Raw genomic sequence first — 20,155 nt, forward strand, 5'->3', positions numbered from 1 at the left:
CATCACTAATTCATCACACACACCCTCATGCGCACGCGGTCGCACACAGACGGATTCACCCGCACCTACAAGCAACTGTTATTGAAGTTGAGCCATAAGATTGATGCTTGTGCTTAAATGCAAAGCGATAGCCTGTATACACACACATATGTGTGTGTGTGTGTGGCTCTCTCATGCAGTTCCATACATCTATATGTGCACCGAGACAGACAGGCTCCTCCTTCTTGTACTGCTGTCGCTGCCACCTGCATCAGCTTTCCTCTTCTTTCCTGCCATAACTAACTCCATCTGTCCACTCGCATCATCCAGCAGCCACGGCTCCTTCAGATGGAGCTCAGTTGTTTTTTTTGTTAGTTTTTCTTTTACTCTGATATTTATTACTGTCTTGTTTATTTTTTGTATCTTCATTGCCTCCGTGGTTATTTTCCCAGCGATAATTCATCACAGACAAAATGCGCCTGGTAACAATGAGTCAAATCCCAGCTTTGTTGTGGTTTCTCATCAGCGACACAGTTCTCGTGGCATCATGCCATCGTCGGAGCTTTGTCATTGCTTAGTTCGAAGAATACATGATTACATGATGACAACCAGTAAAGTATTGCAAGAACTGTTTGAAAAGATTATTTATTTTGATTGAAAAAGAGAAAAAAAACAGGTTATGTATGTGGTTTCAGTGGTGTCTGGAAATCATGGAATTCAATTTTGCTCTTTTCCAGTTTGGAAAAAAAAGGGAAAAGTTTATCAGAGGATGGAAAAATATTAGAATTTCAGGACTTCAACCTCTGTCCTTCCTTCTGTACTTCTTTCTTTCCTTCCTCTGTACATTTATTTATTCATTTATTCCTCATTTAGCCCTGATGTCCTTCATCATGTACTTTTTCCTTCCCTCCTTTCTCATATAGCTTTTCTTTCCTCCTTGTGTCTTTTATTGCTGCCTTCTTTTGTTTCAGTTCTTCCTAGTGGACATCCTTTCTTACTTCTTCACCTTATTCCTTGTCATCTTTCTTGTGTTCTTCCTTCCCTCCTTTATGACAACCCCTCTTATCTTACCTGTGTCTTTCCTTATTTGGTTTTTAATTCCCTCTCTTTTGCCCTTCCTCCTGTTTATTTCCCCTGTGTCCTATCATCCTTTTCATATGTTCTTCTCTCGTTCCTTGTCCTTCTCCCTTGCTGTTTTAATGTTCCTACATCTTTGTCTTCATGGCTTTCTACATGCCCTTCTTCCTCGTGTCATCCTCTCAGTCCCTTTAGGGGTTTTCCTTCATTCCACTATCGGCTGTAGAAGTCATTGCCACAAGCTTATGGTTAACGTTTTTTGTTTGTTTGATTTATTTTTTATTTTGAGCTGTAAACAGAGGACTGCAAAAGCTGTAAATTTTAGTCTGAAAAGGCCTGGAATTTGTACGTGGTGTAAACATTTGAAGTAAAAATGTGATTTGGCCATTGTAAATGCTGTTAAAATATAAATAAATGTGGCTCAGTATACGTTATTCAAAAAAGAGAAAAGGGTAAATACACAAGGAAAGTTGATTACTGTGAAATGCAACAGACATGTTTCCTTCCTTTTTTCTCAGTATAAAAAATGTGATCAGAAAAATGTTTAAAACATTTAAAAAAAGGAGCTGGAGGTTGTTATACCAAGAAACAGATACCATCAAAATAACAGGAAATAATGTATTGTCTGTTTTTTGTCGAATTGAGGGCATTTGGGTAAAATGACTGTGATATCTAATAACTTGATAACTTGCTTTTCACTCCCCAAACACCTTCTTTTTGTTAATCGTAACACCTTGTCTCCTCGGCTTTTATTAAAGCAGCTTTCGGTGGTGTCATGCAGCGTCCTGGGATCTTCTAATGCCAGACCTCTAATAAACATAATAGCATAAAAGCCCTTGACCAACCAGTTATTGTTACATTTCTGCACATGGCACATAGTGCCACGTTCTATTTTGAAAACTGACCTGATTCTTTCTGCCTTTCTCATGTATTTGACATCCTGTCTACTTTAGCAGATTTGCACAGCTTCCAAAATAAACCAGGTGGGTTTAGCAGATGGTCATTGTGTATAAACCAGAGCCAAAAACTGAAGCTTGTCCTAGCGTTAAACTTAAACAACCACACCAGTCTCTAAACTTATAGAACGTCTATTTAAAACAATGTGATTAAGTGTAAATTGCTCATAAAAACAGCTGGAGCTCTGGGTGGTTTTTGAATAGCCCTGGAACTTATTAGGCTATTTTTACTTATAAACAATACAATTAGTTTGTATTTATTACCTTTAAAAAGTTGTATATCCACACGCTGCACTGTAGAAGCGCAACTACTTGAGCAGGCGGCTGGTGATTATTCTCACAGTGTTTCAGTTCTGTATTAATGTGGTTATTAAAAAGCTTTTTTTTCCACAGTCAGAGAGATGTGCAAATGACTGGAGATGGAAAAAAAAAAGTTCCTCCGCAGAATCAAGTTGGACGTATTTTATCCAGATCGAATTAATAAGGTGCTCTTAAATATGTCTGTCATCATTTATAAAAATGGTGACAATTTTTTCTTGTTAGAGATGATGGAGGGGAATAAACAGGAGCATTTTAGTAAACCATAACAAGTGAAGTGTTTGGTTTTAGCTGCTGTTTCACTCTTTTCTGTCCAGCCCTAGGACTATATTTCTGGTTCAGTTCATATCTGAACCAGAAATTTACTTCTGGTATAACAAAGTTATACCAGACTTGTTATAACATATAACTTTGTTAGTTGGAAAGTAGGATGTTCTTACACATATGGTGCTTTTTTTCTAAAATGTAAATGTCTCGTGATGATTATGATTGTGATCAATCCATCTATTTGTTAATTATTGTTCTCATCTATGTATAAAGTCATCTTTTTGTCTATTCAATCTACCCACTGTAGAAATATGCATATTTAACATTTTACTTTGTATTTTGAAATTGACTTTAAAAATGAGGAACTTTCTACTGAGCCTCAGACTAAAAGCACATTGACTTTCTGTTGCTGAAAAAAATCAATTGGCTGTAAACTGTCAACAAAACAGGTTCAATGTAATTAAGATTTTTTGGCGGACCATTATTCAGAGTATTTGAATTTTTTTTATTTTTTATTTTATATTGCTCATTAAAACTTTGGTGAAATCTGTCAGTGTTGCACTGCTGGTGTTATTTTTTATTTCTAAAATAACACCAATAAGAATACAAAGCCTGATATGAATATACCAACAGTGATGAACTGTTCTTTTATTACTCGAGGTCTTTTGCCAGTGGGAGCACAGAAAACGTCCTACATTCACTTTAAGCATCTTGAAGTGAGTGGATAGGGGGAGCACTGTGGATAATTACCTGAGGTTATTATTCTGTCATATTCAGTTGGTTTCAGCCATCGCTCCTAAACCAACAATAACTCTGTGGTCTGCTCGGATCCGAAGTGCTCCGCTGCTGACCCTGGGTGATAATATGTGAGCAGAATATCATTTAAAGAGGTACTTAACCTACAGTACGCTGCCTGTGCGTGCAGCTGGCGTCATTATCCTTGAGCCGTTCCAGCTCCACCATTGGCAACACTGGGTTCCAGTGACGGCGGCTTCGCCTCGGCACGACTCGTGCCATAAAATGACCTCACGCAGATTCAGTGACATGCCTCTCTATAGAGAAAGGAAGCTTTGAGAAGGTCGTTTGTAATCAGATGCCACTGACTGTAGATTTTAGTGGGTTATCTTACACCCATGGGGCTAATGGTGAATTTCCTTCTATTTTCATGTCCTTCTGAAAATAGAAGGAAATACCTGTGTGGGTTGCCGTTTCCCTTTTTGCGGCCGTTGTACTTTGAGTTATCGAGAAAGAGAAGCGTTAATCAGTTTTGGCCATCTTCCTGTCCTCTTTTGCTAATTTGTTTTTTTTTTAAATACCATCTTTTTTAAAAACTTTAATCGCTCCTTATTTTTTCTCTCTTTTTTACTCTCTTGTTTTCCCCTTTACTTCTCCTGCTAGCGTGTGATAGGCAACGTTAGCCGGTGGGTGTTGGGCAGCCTGATTACTCTGAACTATCCACAGCTGCAGCAGCCTAATGAGGAAAACACTCCCATCAGCGAATAATTGCTGTTTAGGAAGCCGGTTGGCTTCCAGTCGCTCAGATCGGCTGCAGAGCGGATCACAACCCGCCCGGCAACTCGTCGGTGACATAGCGTGCAGCAATCTGTTGCGTTCCACTTGTTCTGTACGTAAAATAGACGGTTTATTGTTCCTTTTCCCAGCCCCTCTTATTCGATATTCTTCCCTTCAAACTGCATAACGTTGCAGCTAATTTTTGAGCTGATGAATTGAGAGAGAGAGCATCGGAAAATGAGAAGGAGGAAGAAACAAAGGATATTAAAAGATAGGACTCCGAGAGAGCAGAGGGACGGCTTAAGAATTAGCTTAGGAGAACCACAGCGAAGTAAAAGCATCACTGAAAAAGAGAATAAGAGGAAACAAAAACAACAATGAAAAGATTAAAGGATAGAGCTGGCACTATTCTTTATTTTTCAATTTTTCTTGTTAACAAATCACCGGAAACGACTAGACCTGGAAATTAGTCAGTGTCTGTCAGTGGCATTCAGCCTATTTTGAAAGCAATCAGTAATTTTCCAAAACAGCTGCTAAAGAGCACTCTATCTTTTATTGAGTATCACCCAAACAAAAGCCAAATATAGATTAAATAGCTCTATATTCTTCAGGAATGAATAACTCTGTAGTGAATATCTGGGTTCCTACACAGATTTGAAGTCTGGAATTTGATTGAGGTATTCTCCAGACTGGGATTAGCAAAGACAAAAAAAAATACAACAGAGTGGGAAGAAATATGCAGATCTCCTCTGACACTCAATTTCCCATTTTTGGTTAAGAAAAATGCAGACCCATTAATCTCTCTATCTGTCTTTTTATCCATTCATTTTAGATTCCTTCCTTCATTTTTCCCTTTCTGTTCCCCCAATCCTTCTTGCTTTATTCCTTCATTCTTTCCTTTCTTAATTATTTTCCTGCTTTATTCATGTCATCCTTTGATAATTTTTCCTTCCCTGCATTCTTTCTTTTTTGCTTCAATCTTTGTTGTTTGTTTTTACTCCAATCCATCCATCCATTGGAGGTAAAATCTGACCATTGTGTAAATATCTGCTGTAAATTAATAGTGAACTTTTGTATTTGCTTGTTTTTTAAATCGTCAGAAATATCTGAGAATACAAAAGTAAAAATTTGAAAGTAAAAAGGTGCAGGAAACCTGGTCAGATGGGATCTTCAACACACAAAATTATCCCCGGAATTGCTTTTTTGTTGAAGAAAGACAACACTGATAAATTTGCATGTCCTTAAATAAAAGGGTCTTTTTGATTACAACAAAATAAAAAGTTTAGCCTCTTTCAGTAAAGCAGAATGATTGAATAAAGAGACAGCTGGAGATAAATAGAAGAGGTCATTTTAAAAGACAAGCTAGGGGAAAATCATGAGTAGGCAACATAAAATTCAGAGTTCAGCACAAGACCGGCAATGAAAACTAATAAAACAATATGAGCCATGTGTTAATACGTGTCAGAGATCAGTCTTCTAAGAAACTCAAGGTGAAAGTTGAGTTATAAAAAAAACGTTGAAACACTCTCTCCTTTTTCTCCCAGAATCCCCCAGATTGCAGTAAGGCGAGAAAGCTGGTGTGTAATATCAACAAGGGCTGCGGTTACGGCTGCCAGCTCCACCACGTCGTCTATTGCTTCATGATCGCGTACGGCACTCAGCGCACGCTCATCCTGGAGTCGCACAACTGGCGCTACGCCCCCGGCGGCTGGGAGACCGTCTTTCTGCCCGTCAGCAACACATGCACTGACCGGTCCGGGGCTTCCACTGGACACTGGTCAGGTGGGTACTTCCCCAGTGACGCAGTCACACCATGAGCTGCATCTAGCGCTAGTGCAGCGCTAATGGCAAAGTGAACTAAGCAGCTGCTCTGTGCTTGGGTTTTCACAGTTCAGAGATCTATTATTTGAACATGTTTATTGAGAATCAGAGTATTTATGTACAATTAAATTTGATTTATTGGTTTCAGTGTAAAAAAATTTGACAATTGTTTAACATTTAAATTTAAGATTCAACGGATTAGCAAGTTTACTTCCTAAAGCACAAAAAAAATAATATTCATAGGTTGATTATGGTGTTACCATAGCTACAGTCAGATGCTATGAGTTTAATCTTTGTGATTGAGCTTCAAATTCATCTCAGCAAATAATACCCAATTATCACTGATTGCATTCCAGCTTGGTCCATTAAACATCTCCAAAGGTTTGCTAAACATTCCACCAAATATATAGATTTAGTGAAATGCTGTTAGTGGTAGTGATGTTCTTAACAGGAAGAGAGGCCCCTAAATAACAGAGGTATGGACTCGAGTCATTAAAATCAAGACTTGAGACTTGACTTTGACTTTCACACCAATGACTTGGGATTTTACTTGACTTGAAGCTGTTTACTTGAAAAGACTTTTGTTTGAAAAGGTAATTGTAAGGATCCTGATCGTGACACTGTGGAATAGTTCTGAGTTCTGGATGGTAATGCAGCACGTTATTTTGTGTCTTAGTTAGTGATTCTGGCTAGTTTGATTCAGGCAACATGTTTTTATCAATACTGAGATGTGAAATTGGCTGTAGATTTAACCCCACTTGGACTGACAGATATTTATTTTACCATCACATCCAAATTCAAAACCACTGTGCTTTATGTGCAATGACTGCATTGTGTGTTTGATTTTAAAAATAACACATGGTCTATTACTTACATTTAACATAATTGGAACATTGTTTAAAAAAAAAAAAAGGACTCAAAAGGACATAAAATTCCAAGCTCCTGTCTTGACTTGACTTGACCGTCTTTACTTGAGTCTTGACTCGGACTTGAGGACAAAGACTTGAGACTTGCAAAAGAGTGATTTGGTCCCACCTCTGCTAAATAATAATCTGCTTAGGGCCCCATATAACCTTGGGCCACCTCTGCTCTACCATTGGCCCTGCCAGCAGTAATTATGATAAGTTACCTAATTATCTTTTTTTGGAATAACCCCATCTAAAAAATGTCCCTGACCTATTGTTCTCATGTAAAAGTAAAGTTTGATGATTGTTGCTGCAATGCAGGATGAGGTTACTTTGTATTGGCCTTATTGCAGAAAAACCCAAGAACAAATAATTTGGGATATATTTCCTATAAACACATCCGCTTGCCCTTCTGTCTTGTTTATGCTTGCAGTTTTCAACTGAGTCGATTAATCCTTTCCTTACATCATATCCATTTCAGCACAGGTCAGAAATAAATTCCACCAATCATAGCAGTCTTATGAAGTTTTAATTCTGCGTGTTTTTCTCAGTTGCAGTCCCTGGACTGGAGCACGAATTCACTGATGGCTCTTATATTTTCACATTAAAAGCTGCTGCTGGGCAACGTAAACATACTTCTGCCAAAAATCCATTTTGACATCAATATTTAATGTCATCCGGAATATTGAGACAGTGTTGTTTTTTTTTTAAACTTGCAACTACTTTTTTACATATTTCTTCTCTAATAAATTATGAACATGCAGTCAGCGATATGTCTGGTATGTGCCTTTAAATTTGTCATGTTTCTATTAAGAGTTTTTTTTAGCATTGGTCTAAGTAAATGTCCATTAACTCAGGTTCTGAGCACATTATATTTTTAAACTGAGGTTCCTTGTTACATTTCTCACTCTCGCTCATACATGCAGCAGCCCAGTCATGTCAGCACGGCCTTGTGTTGTTGGCAGGACTTTTATTTGTGTTTGGTGAAGGTTAAAAATTCATCAAAGTTTTTAATTTCCTTGTTCTCCACCATTAAAACATCTTGTCCTTTATTCAAATAAGTCTTTACTGTAAACAACAAAAATCCATTTAATAAACAGCACAAGAAGCATAAAGTTATATGCGTTAAATTAGGTTTTGTTATGTTGGGGGTTCTGCAATTTCATGGTTGATGTACAGTGCTCTCCACCATTATTAACACCCCAGCTAAAGACGGGTTAAAAGTAAATTAGTATTTTACTGTAGGAACATTGTCCCACTCTTCTCTTCAAATTGGTGAAGACAACCATACATCCTATTAAAGGAAGGTAGATGTGTTTTGATCTTAAAGAGTCATGAAATGCCCTAAAGAAAATAGCTACTGTAAACAGTTTTTATAGCGAGCAAAAGCAAAACTGGACAAGGACTCAAGTCTTGTCTTGTCAACGCTCACAATGAAAAAATATAGTAGAAGAAAAAACTCTAAACCTCAGAGTTGAAGAGCTGCAGAAAAGAGAGACATCTTGGGGTCATCAAGTTTCAGTCGTAACCATTAGACGGCTTCTAAATGCTAACTGGATGCTTGAACATGAAAAACAATCTTTCTGTTAGGCACAAGCATAAATTACGTTCAACAACATTAACTCTTTTACTTATTTTACTATTTTACTTAAATCAGTGATTGTGTTGCATATTGTACATCTATAACCAGGATGCTCACTCAACTTTTTTTGCACCGTTACTTAAAAAGCTTATGAATTTATTTTCACCTTTAAATTAGCTGCTAATCCCAGAAGTTTGCATCCCTCTGTCACTGACATGCTTATAATTTTATTTTATTTTCTGCAAAGAAGGCGAGCTTTATGCTTTTATCTTTCCTATTTAATTGCTTTTTACTCATTTCATTTTAGGTCTCATGAGAGTGTCTGACGCAAAAAAGTAGTTTATGCACCAACCGAGGGGCAACAGGGACGCGAGATGACAGAAAAACATGCCTCTGTTGCACAAGCTGTATATGGACGTGTGTGCATGCTGAGCATTGAGGTTGCATCCCGCTGAGTAAAAAGCAGAGATATCATTACTGTTTCAGTCGCGATGGTTGTTTGGTTGTCTGTTGCGGTTAGTGACTCAGACAGATGCTGGTGGTTTACTTGAATCCTGTTTATTATCATTCGCTCCCATTTTTAGAAAGTAACAAATTGGAACTTTGAAGAGAAGGCACAGCTTTGCATCAACTTTGTGCAAATATCTCCCAGCCCATATTGCACACTGGTGTCTTGTTGCTTTTATATTTGCAGCATATCTGTAGCTTTTATGCAACCAATGACCGTCATTTTTCATTCTGCAAAAAAAAACTAGCCATAGGTAGTTTTTTTTTTATTTTTATGAAACACAGATGATCCCGATTGCTAAAGGCCTGCAGCTCTGTCCAGCACTTACAACACCTTCATGTGTTCAGTGTATATCGCTCAGGTCTCTCTGTGTATGTTCCAGAGAAATGCTGCAGCAGTAAAAGCTTTAAACTTTTACAGGCAGGAGTGGGCGTGCCAATAGAGTTCCCCAGGACAGAAATGGGTTTATAAGATTTTGTTTCTCTGTTCTGCTTCACTGCCAGTGTTGGCTGAGGAACAGTAAGTGGTGTTTGTGTGAGTGGGATTTTCCCGCTTTATAAGCCATTACAAAAGACATGACGACATGGAAATAAAAACTTAATAAATTACCTGTAGTTCTGCACTCAATTTCAATCCTCATTATAATACAGTGCTTCATAAAAGTATTTATGTCATTTTATTGAGATTTTGTGACAAATAGTCACAAGGTACCACGTAATTATAGTTATGTGGAAGGAAAAGGTTACATGATTTCTAAATTGTTTTACAAATATAAGTAATCTAACTGGTAAATAAAGTTCAGCTTTGTGGAATTTAATATCAGTATAAATACAGCTGTTCTGAAAGGGCCTCAGTGGTTTCATACATTGACTGTAAAAGACTCAAAACATTGTCAATGGTTCAACCTGAAGATACTGCCAGTTACAATGAAATAATTTAGATTAAAGTAAACCCATCCCTTCTGACTAAACTCAGGCTATTTTCCAAATAAGTTCTGGTAGAATTTTAGGTTTCAGTGTTTTTTTAGTTTTGTGACATCTGGGGGCAATTGGTGGCACTTGGTTTATTTAGCACTGTCACGTGAACATTTGTATTCAAGTTCAAAGGGACTTGAATACAAATGCCTGCTACACTTTTCAGATTTATAAGTGTGAAAAAGGTTAAAAACTATACATCATTTTATTCTCCTCCCAGTTCTACTCTGTGTTGTGCAGGGTTATCACACAGAATCCTGACAAAATACAAGTTTGTTTTTGTAACATAATATTTTACAAGTTTCAGTTGTTACACATTTTTGCATGTATATTTACTTCAATACGCCGAAAAAATTTAAAGCACTAATTAACAGAGTTTATTTATGATCTTAAGCATTTAGTGCGGCCTTTTACCTCAATTATTTTCTCTCTCATAGCTTCTCTGCGCTCATCTTTGAATTCTTTCAGCTCTATATTTTTATCGTATTGCTTCATTTGACTTGTGCTCTCCTGGGCTCCCTCTTCTTATCTCCTGCTCTCCCATTGCCTTTTCTCTCATATTTTCTCGCCTTTCATATGTCCTTTTTTTGCTTTTTAATGTATTTCCCTTCTTCCCATTTATGTGAGTGGTGTGTGTATTAAAAGCTACATTTTAAGGACCCATATGTGCCATATAATATAATTCACGCCCAACAAGTGATTCACACTGATTGATTAGTGTTTGCATATGTAGGATAACACTGTAGATACAGGCTTTTTAATGTAAAAACTGTCATTATTGGTTTGTTTCTGTGACTTGTAGGTTATAGAATTTATTCTGTGCTGTATTCCTGAAACCAAAACACAACCTATTCTTTGTATTTATGTAAAATGTGCCTTCAATGTAGTTTTTCATGTTGTTTATGCTTACATAGGGGTGAACCTTTCTGGAGCCTAATGCCTCAAACCAGCAAAATTCCAATTTCCCCACAAATCATAACATGGATAGCCTGCTCTCTTTTAAGTGCTTCTCTTGGGATCTGAGACGCTTACAGACCAAAAGAAGATGCATGCTATGTGTGTCTGTGACATGGTATTTCTGTCAAGAAAACGTATTGCTTTAGGGGAGGAGGAGAAGATAAAGACAAAGATAGCGATGGAGCTATTATTGGAGCCGCTGATTTTCTTCTTGCAAATGCGAAACGGAGGAGGGGGAAAAAAAACAAAACATTGCAAGAAATGCACATTCACACAAACATAACCCTCAACTCGGATTTGCTCCATCGCAGAGATTAAATGGCTTGTGGCCTAAAAAAAAGTGGAAAATAATATAATTCCAAATGAAAACCTAACCGTTGGACAGACAAGGAAATATAGATTAGTGATGGCCTGGTCAAATACAAAAATGAGACATTTTATTGTCTTTAGAAAGGTTGGTGCAGATCCTCAGCCATCCAGGATAATGGATTGCTACATGTTATAAATAGAACTGCAAATGTTTTTTGACGTCTTCATCCTAAATCCAAAATGCTTTTTCAATTTCAAAAATGAGTTGGTAGTATCATACTTTAAAGTTGTCAATAGTCAAACCTGAACTGGCCTCCTTGGGTCACTAATGGGGCTGTTGAGGCCAGATGAGACACTGGAGATGCCCTGCATTCATTTCAGTGTTTGGGTTGTCACTTGACCATCCAATCATTATCTCACAATGAACAAAGCAAGTTGTTTTGGCTGCATGTGTCAGTGTGTCAATTTCTGTAAGACGGCTTGGGAATATGAGTCAAAGCTTTTGAAAAATGAAATCTGAAGGCCTGTTTAGGGATATACGTCTCAAGAACATCTTGAGATGTATATAAACTGCTAAGTCTTGATCCAAAGACAGTTGGAAAATGATTGTGGTTCATGAAAGCCTGAGCAATGTATAATAGTATGAACATTAAAAAAAATGATTTATGCAATATTTAAATCCCTGAAGTAAAAACTCTCTGCCTTAACATAAATTTATTTGATCTTACTTTGATAGAGTAAAATTTCTGATCCCTACTTTGGCTGACTAGTTTTAATTCGAGAATTAAATGAAATACATAGTGACCTAAAAGAAGAAAAGTCCTTAAGGTTTCTTGAATCTAGCAGAAATGAAAGAATCACCAGATTGCTGCAAGTCAGTGACTCAATGACTAACTGGATCAAAAAACTAACTTTTTCTAACTAATATCACTTTGGAATGCATGCAACTGACTTAAAGTCGAATTGAATCGTCTATATTTCTGTATATTAACTGTGATGTCTTGATTTTGTTTTGTTAAATGCCTTGAGAGATTATTTGTTGTAAAGCTGCGCTATAAATTAAGTGAATTAAATCCCAATGTATGCATTGAAGCATTGAAGAATATGTCCCAAACATTTGCCTCTAATCAAATTGTATTACAAATCATGCTGTTTGCTAGACTGATGGAACCAAACAAAAAAAAAACAACAAGTTTTCAGTTTTGATACATTTAATGACTACAAGGAAGAATTATTTGACCCGCAGAACACATCACCGGTCACAGCCGATGAAAGGGAAGGCTGGTAATTTTCTTTCACCGGCTCATTGATTCCCGCAACACTATTTGAAATATTGAGGCATTTTTAAGGGGAAAAGCACAACTATCCCCATTTGACAACTTTTGGAATATTACTTTGCATTCATGCTGTGAAGAGGTTCTTCCTCCAGGCCTTTTCATTTTGATAGCTACACTTTTATATTCTTTAATCTTTTTAAAAGAAAAACAGGTTGAAGCTGCAGGGCAGTTTGCCCCCGTCCCCAGTTTATTTCTCCATTTCACACCTATGCATTACCATTTCATCCCCTCCGACAATAATGTCTAACCTGTAAACAAACCATTTTGTACCCATTTGCTTAAACCATGTACGGTACTGGAGATAAATGGTCGTAAATTATTGTGTATATTTTTATTTACAGACCGTGTGAGCTTTGTGGTCCACTCTATTTTCAGCTATTGTGTTTAAGACGCTTGTTTAGCTCACTTGACTCAGAAGACATAACACATAATGGGGAAAGTAACTATTTTTATGGATATATCTCACTTTTTGAAGTCATGTTACTGAATCTATTCTGAAATTACTATAAGCTGTAAAGAAAACTTGCTTTGAATGGTCAACTGTCCCAGGGGGGTAAGAAACGTCCCCTTGACGAATTGATGTGCTCAATATTAAGTCTTCCAATAAACAATTTCATTTCTTGTTGGGTTTTTTTCGGAGGGGTTGAATTACAACTGTAAATTTGCAATTATTTGGTGAAGGTGAAAAATAACAAGTAAACCTGTAAGATATCATGGCTGCTTAAAAAAGACAAAAAATGTTTTTGTTTAGACAAAAAAAAACAATTCCATTAACCTGGTACACATATTTTTAAGGTAATCATTTAAATTGAACATAATTAGCAAATACAAAACTTTTATTATTATAATGTCAGTAGTGATTTTTCCTTTAATTGTTCAAAAGGGTATAAACATTTAACATTCCATTGCTTTAAGGAATTGTAATAACAACTTTATTGTTTTATTGTTTTAATACAATGTTTAATTATTTTTTGAGAGACTCCTTCCTATTTCCAATCAGAAACAAATCTTACCCAAATTAAGCTTCTTTAGAGGAAATACAGATTTTATTAGAAGTTTTCTACAATATAGTGTTTGCTTTAGTTAAAATATTCAGCGACAATTACAAAAACCAACTTTACTCTTCTGGGTGATAGATGACAATGCCGATGAAGTGTCTTCCATTCCTTTTTCCTATTACCTTTTGTTAGAAGCCATGACAAAAATATAGAAACTCGAATAGCATAATGCCGGGATTTTGATGATCTAATAATAAGTGTTAATGCCTAGATCTAGTCCTGTTGCCTTATCTCTGCATATTGTTGCATCTTTGAAGCAAAGATTAGAACAACTGAAGGTTCCTTCTCTGGCTAAGTTCAAATTCATATGTAGAAACCCAGTTTATCTTTAAAACCGTGACTGGCTGACCAAAAAGATAATTTGTCCAAGAAAGTGCACTCCTTTGTGAAAATATTTCTGCATTGTGCGTGATGCTGAGAGCAGAAGGCGAAACATAATGTTCCCTGACATGCAAAGGCTGAAACAAGAGATCTCAAAGATCATAAATTCTGTCTCAAATGTATTATGAATGGAGAAGCTCAGCACTTTGTGTCTTGATGGTGTCACCCTCGGTTCTCCAGTTTCATAGTCTCTTATGAAAGATTTATTGGGGCCAGTACACATCTTAGACTCCAAATACAATACAGGAACTTTTCTTTTAGTTCAGATCCATATGCATCGGAAGAGGCTGTTACAGAAAACATATGCCGAGGTTGTGCAGTTAAGACATACTTGAGAGAGGCTTTGTGATCTAATTAAGTAGCAGTGAGAAGCAGACATACTTCATATCTCTACATCTGTGCCAAGAAAAGCAGGCTTCAAAATATGCCCGTTCCCCCTTCTATGAATCATGCCAATGTTGTTATATAAGCAAAGACGAGCCTGGGAATATTTTTTCTGTTCAATATTTAATGCTTGTTCTAATTTATATTCAGTTCATACTCCGGCGCACACACAAATCCAAGCCTTTTTTCCTCTACTTGTTTTTAGCATATTTTTTTAGCTACTCTGTTTCTGTGAAAGGCCGTTTTTAACGAGTCATTATGCCATTTATTTGGAAGCGTCTTATGGAGGCTGTGTTTGCAGCTGTGCTAGAGCCTGTGTATGGCAGTTACGAAAGTCATTTTAGTCTGACAGAGCACAGGCCTCAAAACTTGTCTTTTTACATAATTCAAGGGTTTTATACACATACACACACACGCCAGCAAACCTAGCTTGGGGTTTAAGACTGAAATGGAGTGAAGGTTGTGTCTGCCAGGCACATCCCTTCTGGCGAGATGTGATTAGCTGAAGCTCTTTGTGTGAGTTTGAGAGTGTGAATGCAATTTCTGTTTGTTGCCATTTTTATTTGGACCGACATAACTTATCAATGTCTGACCACATTCATTGTAGTTCACGGGACTTTTTTTTACCATCTGCACATTTTTATAAATTAGTGTGTGTAGATACATGGAGTTTGCAGGCTGGTACATGCTTGTAACCTTTGTTCTGACACGCAGGTGCACAGCTTCTGCATTTATGTATTTGGGTGCACAGTTGGCCTTGATGGTCAGGGAGGTCTGGCAGTTCAGGCAGTTGTGCAGTCCAGAGGACTGACCTTCATAATCAGCTCTTGTCAACCCTTCTTCTTGGGGCTGCTTCCAAGCAGGACTCAACCCTTGGACCATCCAGTGTTGGTCCACAAACCACCACTTCCTTTTCCTTTTTAAGTGGACTGAAAGGTAATTGTAGCCTTTGAGAAAGGGCAGGTGAAAGTCATGAAGCTTGATTATGGTTACATGGTTAATTATTTTTACCATTCCTGCTAATTATGACAAATTACAGTTATAACTCTAAAACCTCATTATGACAACTACTTAAGAGTTCCAAAGATTTTGATGTTTTAAACTTAAAAGATATTTTTCTGTCCATGACACCAATTAGTTCTCCATAATTAGACATTTGCGGCCACCAAGTCCCAGTCCGTTTCTTAAAGGTAATAAAATTGATGAATTTGTGTCTTTAAAGTGGAGTAAGATAATGCACCTCTATTCTATAGTATTGTGTACTCACCAATGCGACTCCATAAATCGGCTTGTAATGTAACTCAGTGCTGCTCTAGTTAACTGTATGCAGACAAAATTAGGATCGAAAGTTGCTGCGAAACATCATAAAATGTGATAAAGTGTTTCAGCTGCTTTTTGTGTAATGTTTGTTTTTCTCTGGAGTTTTCCTAATGGGAAACTTGCTCATCTCTATAAATTTGACAACAGCTGCCTTTTAGCAAAACGTAAACATAAAATTTCATACCCAAATCATCTGAAAATGCAATGGTAATAGATCATGTAGTGCAACTTTTATGTACATTACCCAAAAATCCAGATTCCTTTTTCAAGTTCACGGTCCATCATATAACTTTTGACTTCTGGAAGGATGTTAAAATGATAAGTCCAAGTAATGAAAATGAAATGGCTGAGTGATGAGGTTTCACAGAGCTGATGATGTGCCTCTTCTTTGAACAGCAGTTCAATGGGAACTTTAAAAAGTGTGACTGGACAATGGCTGATTGGTGGATAAGATTGGTCAGCGTTGGCACATGTCTGACACTAAGATGTCAGACACTAAGATCTGACATCTTAGTGTCGGATATCATAGGTCACCTTTATGGGTCCAAAAACAGGGATTTTCTTTATCCTTATCAATTATTTTGTATGTTTTCTGATCTAGGGGAGGCTCATGATAAGGATGTTCAAGTTGTGGAGTTGCCCATTGTGGACAGTCTACACCCTCGGCCCCCCTACTTACCTCTGGCAATCCCGGAGGACCTGGCCCCGCGTCTGCAGCGTCTGCATGGTGACCCGTCTGTCTGGTGGGTGTCGCAGTTCGTCAAGTATCTTGTTCGCCCTCAGGCGTGGCTGGAAAAGGAGATCCAGCAGACCACCGCCAAGCTGGGCTTCAAACATCCCATCATCGGGTAAGGACACTTAGCTCTCTCTTTTTTATGTTTGCGGCCTTGCTTTAATTCAGTGGTTACAAAAGAGTCAGTTACTATGGTATTCCTCTACAGTAGAATTCCTTTACTATTAGAGAAAAGAAACTGAAATGTTACTCATTATAGGGTTTTGCTTTGTATTGCTGCACTGCCGGCGTATACTCAGCTTATGCTCATGCAAATCAACTAGTTTAAAGAAATTTCATCACTCTGTACTCATCACTCAGAGGTTTTTATTTATCTTTTAAAAGCAGTTTGTTTGATCATTTCTTGTTTTTGTGGTCTCCCTCAGTGACCTCAAATCAAATCAGCTCCTTCAGTTTAGCTAGGAACTTGCAGAATTAAATGCTAGAGGCTGTTTCAAATTAAATGAAATTGGACGAGACAAGGAAACTACACTTTTTATTAGATGCAGTGGCCTAGCATCTGTTCTTTTATCTTCAATGGCCTCTGTTAATTAAGTCGAACTGTTCGCTTCATTTCCTTCGCTGTCAACCAATGTTTCAAGAAGCCGGAGCATCACAGTGAATTTATCAATTTGTGCTATTATTAAGCATTATTCATCTAATCAAAGTAGTCTCGCTTTGTTTCAATGACCTCTATAATCCAGAAAATATTAAACACAAAAAGATCTATATCTGTGTATTTGTTGTTTATTTTGAAATGATCCCACACACAGAATTATGTTTTATCAAAAACTTTTTTTTCATAGCTAAATATAGTTTCAGATACATGCAGCATGTGCTCTTTTGTACTAAATTCAGCCCACAGATAAGTCTGTTTATAACAAGACACAACAAAAGAGTGGTATGCTTTCCTAAAGTGTACTGTTTATAGAATAAATCTTTTATTTTTTTGTTAAAATTAATACTGAGTTTAAAACGCTGGGCATTACTTTGAAAGATCTTCATTTCTTAATAAAAGCATAAAACACAAAAATAGTCCAAAAATATCAGACTATGGGAAGATATCTATTTTATTTTATTGTATTTCAAATTAGGTTAGAAGATTATTCTTTTTTGAAAGTTATTCATTCATATAATATTTCATAGGAAATCCTATAATCTACACGTTATATTTTCATTTTAATTTAGTCTTCAAAAGGTTATCAAATCAAAAGGTTAGTAAAATATTATGTATAATATATAATAATCAAATTTAAAAAATCTCTTACCTATAAATTGGTTTTGCACAGTTTACATGCATTTCCATATTGCAAATTATGTTGACTAATTGTCTGTCACCCATCTAAGTCTTTATATTACTGTTATGAAACTACACGTATAAAGTTTAGATGAAAATTTCAGATAATACTACGTAGTAGGGTTTATTTTATATGCCTCATTACTGCTCTGTTTGGACTGGGCTATCTGCAGGAGTTCACCACTGTTTTAAACTTACTTCGTCCAGTTCAACAAGTGAGCTCTAACTCACTTGCCGTTCACAGTCCATCAAAAGTTATATGATGGACAGTGAACTTGAAGAGCACCCTATCAAAATACTGAAGACCAATTTTGAGAGCAGCACTCTCTTAAACAGCTTGTACATTTTTTAGCTGTTTACTTGTTTACGTTTCAGCAAATCCCCATCAGGCGCTGCGGCAACCGGCTCTTATGTTCTGTCAGCTAGCATTTTCTCCAGTCGTGATATTCTGATATTCTTCTTTAGCAGCATTTTAAATCTGAAATCAAAAAGACTTTGCAAATAATTCTTGGCAGTTTTTCTAGCACACATTGAAGCGTGTTGCAGATGGTACGGGATTTACCTTAAGAAGGCAATAAGCATGATGACTGATTAACTGTCAGACACTGGGAAGTCTTTCAAATGACTTTCAGGTTCTTTCAGGTAGTTGTACGTCTCTGCAGAATCCCATAAGACTAACTCTGTTTGTTTGAGGAAGATGTTTAAAACAAATGCTTAGACTTAGTGTATGATGTTTTTTAAAGGTTTACCCGTGTCTTATCTTAACTGTCTTGTTTTACTTTCATGTTGCTGCTTTATGTCTTCATCTGTGCCCTTAGATGAAGTCATAAAGGGGGTTTGGTCTCCCATCCTCTCCGACCAAACCCTGGCCCTCAGATCTCCTCATTTATGATTGTTCTTCTGTCTTCAGTTGTTCACTCTGCTTCAGGGTTGTTCAAATATTTTCCACAGTCTCTCTTATGTACCCCAGGCATCATGCTGTACCTATATTCCTCCAACTCTCGCAGTTTTCCACATGTTTCTATCACTGCGCTTTGTGCTTTCCTTTGTACAACTCCCAACACACGACACATAGCCCTCCCTTTTTTCTATCCATGTCACCCGGAGAGGGGTTATTAAAATCATTTGGGTGTAGAATAAAGCTTTTATCTCTCGTTATTTGGCTTTCAGTAGTGCCACTTCGCACTGATGTCAAGCTGCAGGAAAAAGCCTGTGTGCATCTAAAAACAATGTGGAGGATGTAAAGGTTGAACTGAAAGTAAACCACAGAACTAATTTCGGGTATGAATGGTACCCTTGAATTTTGTGATACTGGAATAAGAGTCTCCCCCTAGTATGTTATACTTGTTTTGTTTGCTCTGTATTTTTTTTATTTTTTTGTCTTTTGTAATTTCTAAGTATTGTTTGATTTTTATTTTTGAATGTATTCCAAAAATTTCAAAAAAAGTAAAGTTATAAAAAATAAAAAGAAAGTAAACCACAGAAGTAGTGCGAAGATCGGGCAACAGGAGGGCAGGCTTGGTTTGATGGAGAGGGTGTCGAGAGATGTAGGATGACATTTTGCCCCCAAAGTCTTTCGGCGAACTCACACAAGTCCCAAACATCGCCATCACTCTCTCTGGGCCGCTCCCTTTAGACCCGTTCTGCAGCCATAAACTAGGAGCAGCCGTCAGCACAGATCCAACTCGCAACAATTTAGTGCAGTGTAATATTAGCCAGAATACCCAGAGAGAAAGTGCTGTTTCAGTCAAAAACACGCTTGCATCCTCCCTGTGCCCAGTATGGTTACCAGCAGGTCAGATTTCTCTGTGTGCTCATCAGTTTGGTGTGTTCAGTATGGTTGGAGCTGCAAATTTAAATAAAAATAACTCGCCTTCTGAGTTTACTTGTTTGAATCCATTATTTAGATTTTAATTTTGTATGCTGGTGTAAAAAGAGAGCAAAAGAAGCTTCTATGTCTGAATATTTAACTCGCATAAAACATCATGTTGTCTGCCTCTAGAATGGAACACAGGCAGTCGGAAATAATATGGCCCCTATATTTGTTTGAGGTTCTGGTTCCAGTAAGTAATTGTTTCAACCTTGTTTGTTTTTTGAAGCTATGCATAATCCTCCACTTATGACCACCTAATTGTCTAATCATGATGTACTCAGATTTTTTCCATTCATTAATCTATCCACAAACCTTTTTCAAAAAACCTAATCATTTAAATTACTTTCTGTTGTAATGAAGTGAAGCCTCTGCATTCAATTCATTTAAATACTATCATCTTCACAATTAAATCTGATTAAAACAGGATAAGGGTAAGTAAGATTTATTTGGTCAGCTGTACAGAATGTGTTCTTCCGCTTGCAGGGACTGAGGAGGTCCATCAAACATGGGTCCAGAAGTTTTCATATGCAGTATATTTGTTTAAAAGAACATGCGAGACAAACATTTG

At 37.0% G+C, this 20,155-nt stretch overlaps 1 protein-coding gene across 2 annotated transcripts in view; it reads left to right on the forward strand.

Annotated features, from left to right (window-relative positions):
* Positions 1 to 20,155, forward strand: part of fut8b (fucosyltransferase 8b (alpha (1,6) fucosyltransferase)) — a 112,010-nt gene that overhangs the window by 82,122 nt on the left and 9,733 nt on the right. For both annotated transcript variants that reach the window (XM_028040569.1, XM_028040570.1), the window contains 2 exons: positions 5,654 to 5,891; positions 16,247 to 16,493. In XM_028040569.1, the coding sequence (XP_027896370.1) occupies positions 5,654 to 5,891; positions 16,247 to 16,493 (485 nt within the window). The remainder of the gene's footprint in view (positions 1 to 5,653; positions 5,892 to 16,246; positions 16,494 to 20,155) is intronic.

The sequence above is a fragment of the Xiphophorus couchianus genome, chromosome 15, assembly GCF_001444195.1.
Source record: "Xiphophorus couchianus chromosome 15, X_couchianus-1.0, whole genome shotgun sequence".
NCBI classification, from domain to species: domain Eukaryota; kingdom Metazoa; phylum Chordata; class Actinopteri; order Cyprinodontiformes; family Poeciliidae; genus Xiphophorus; species Xiphophorus couchianus.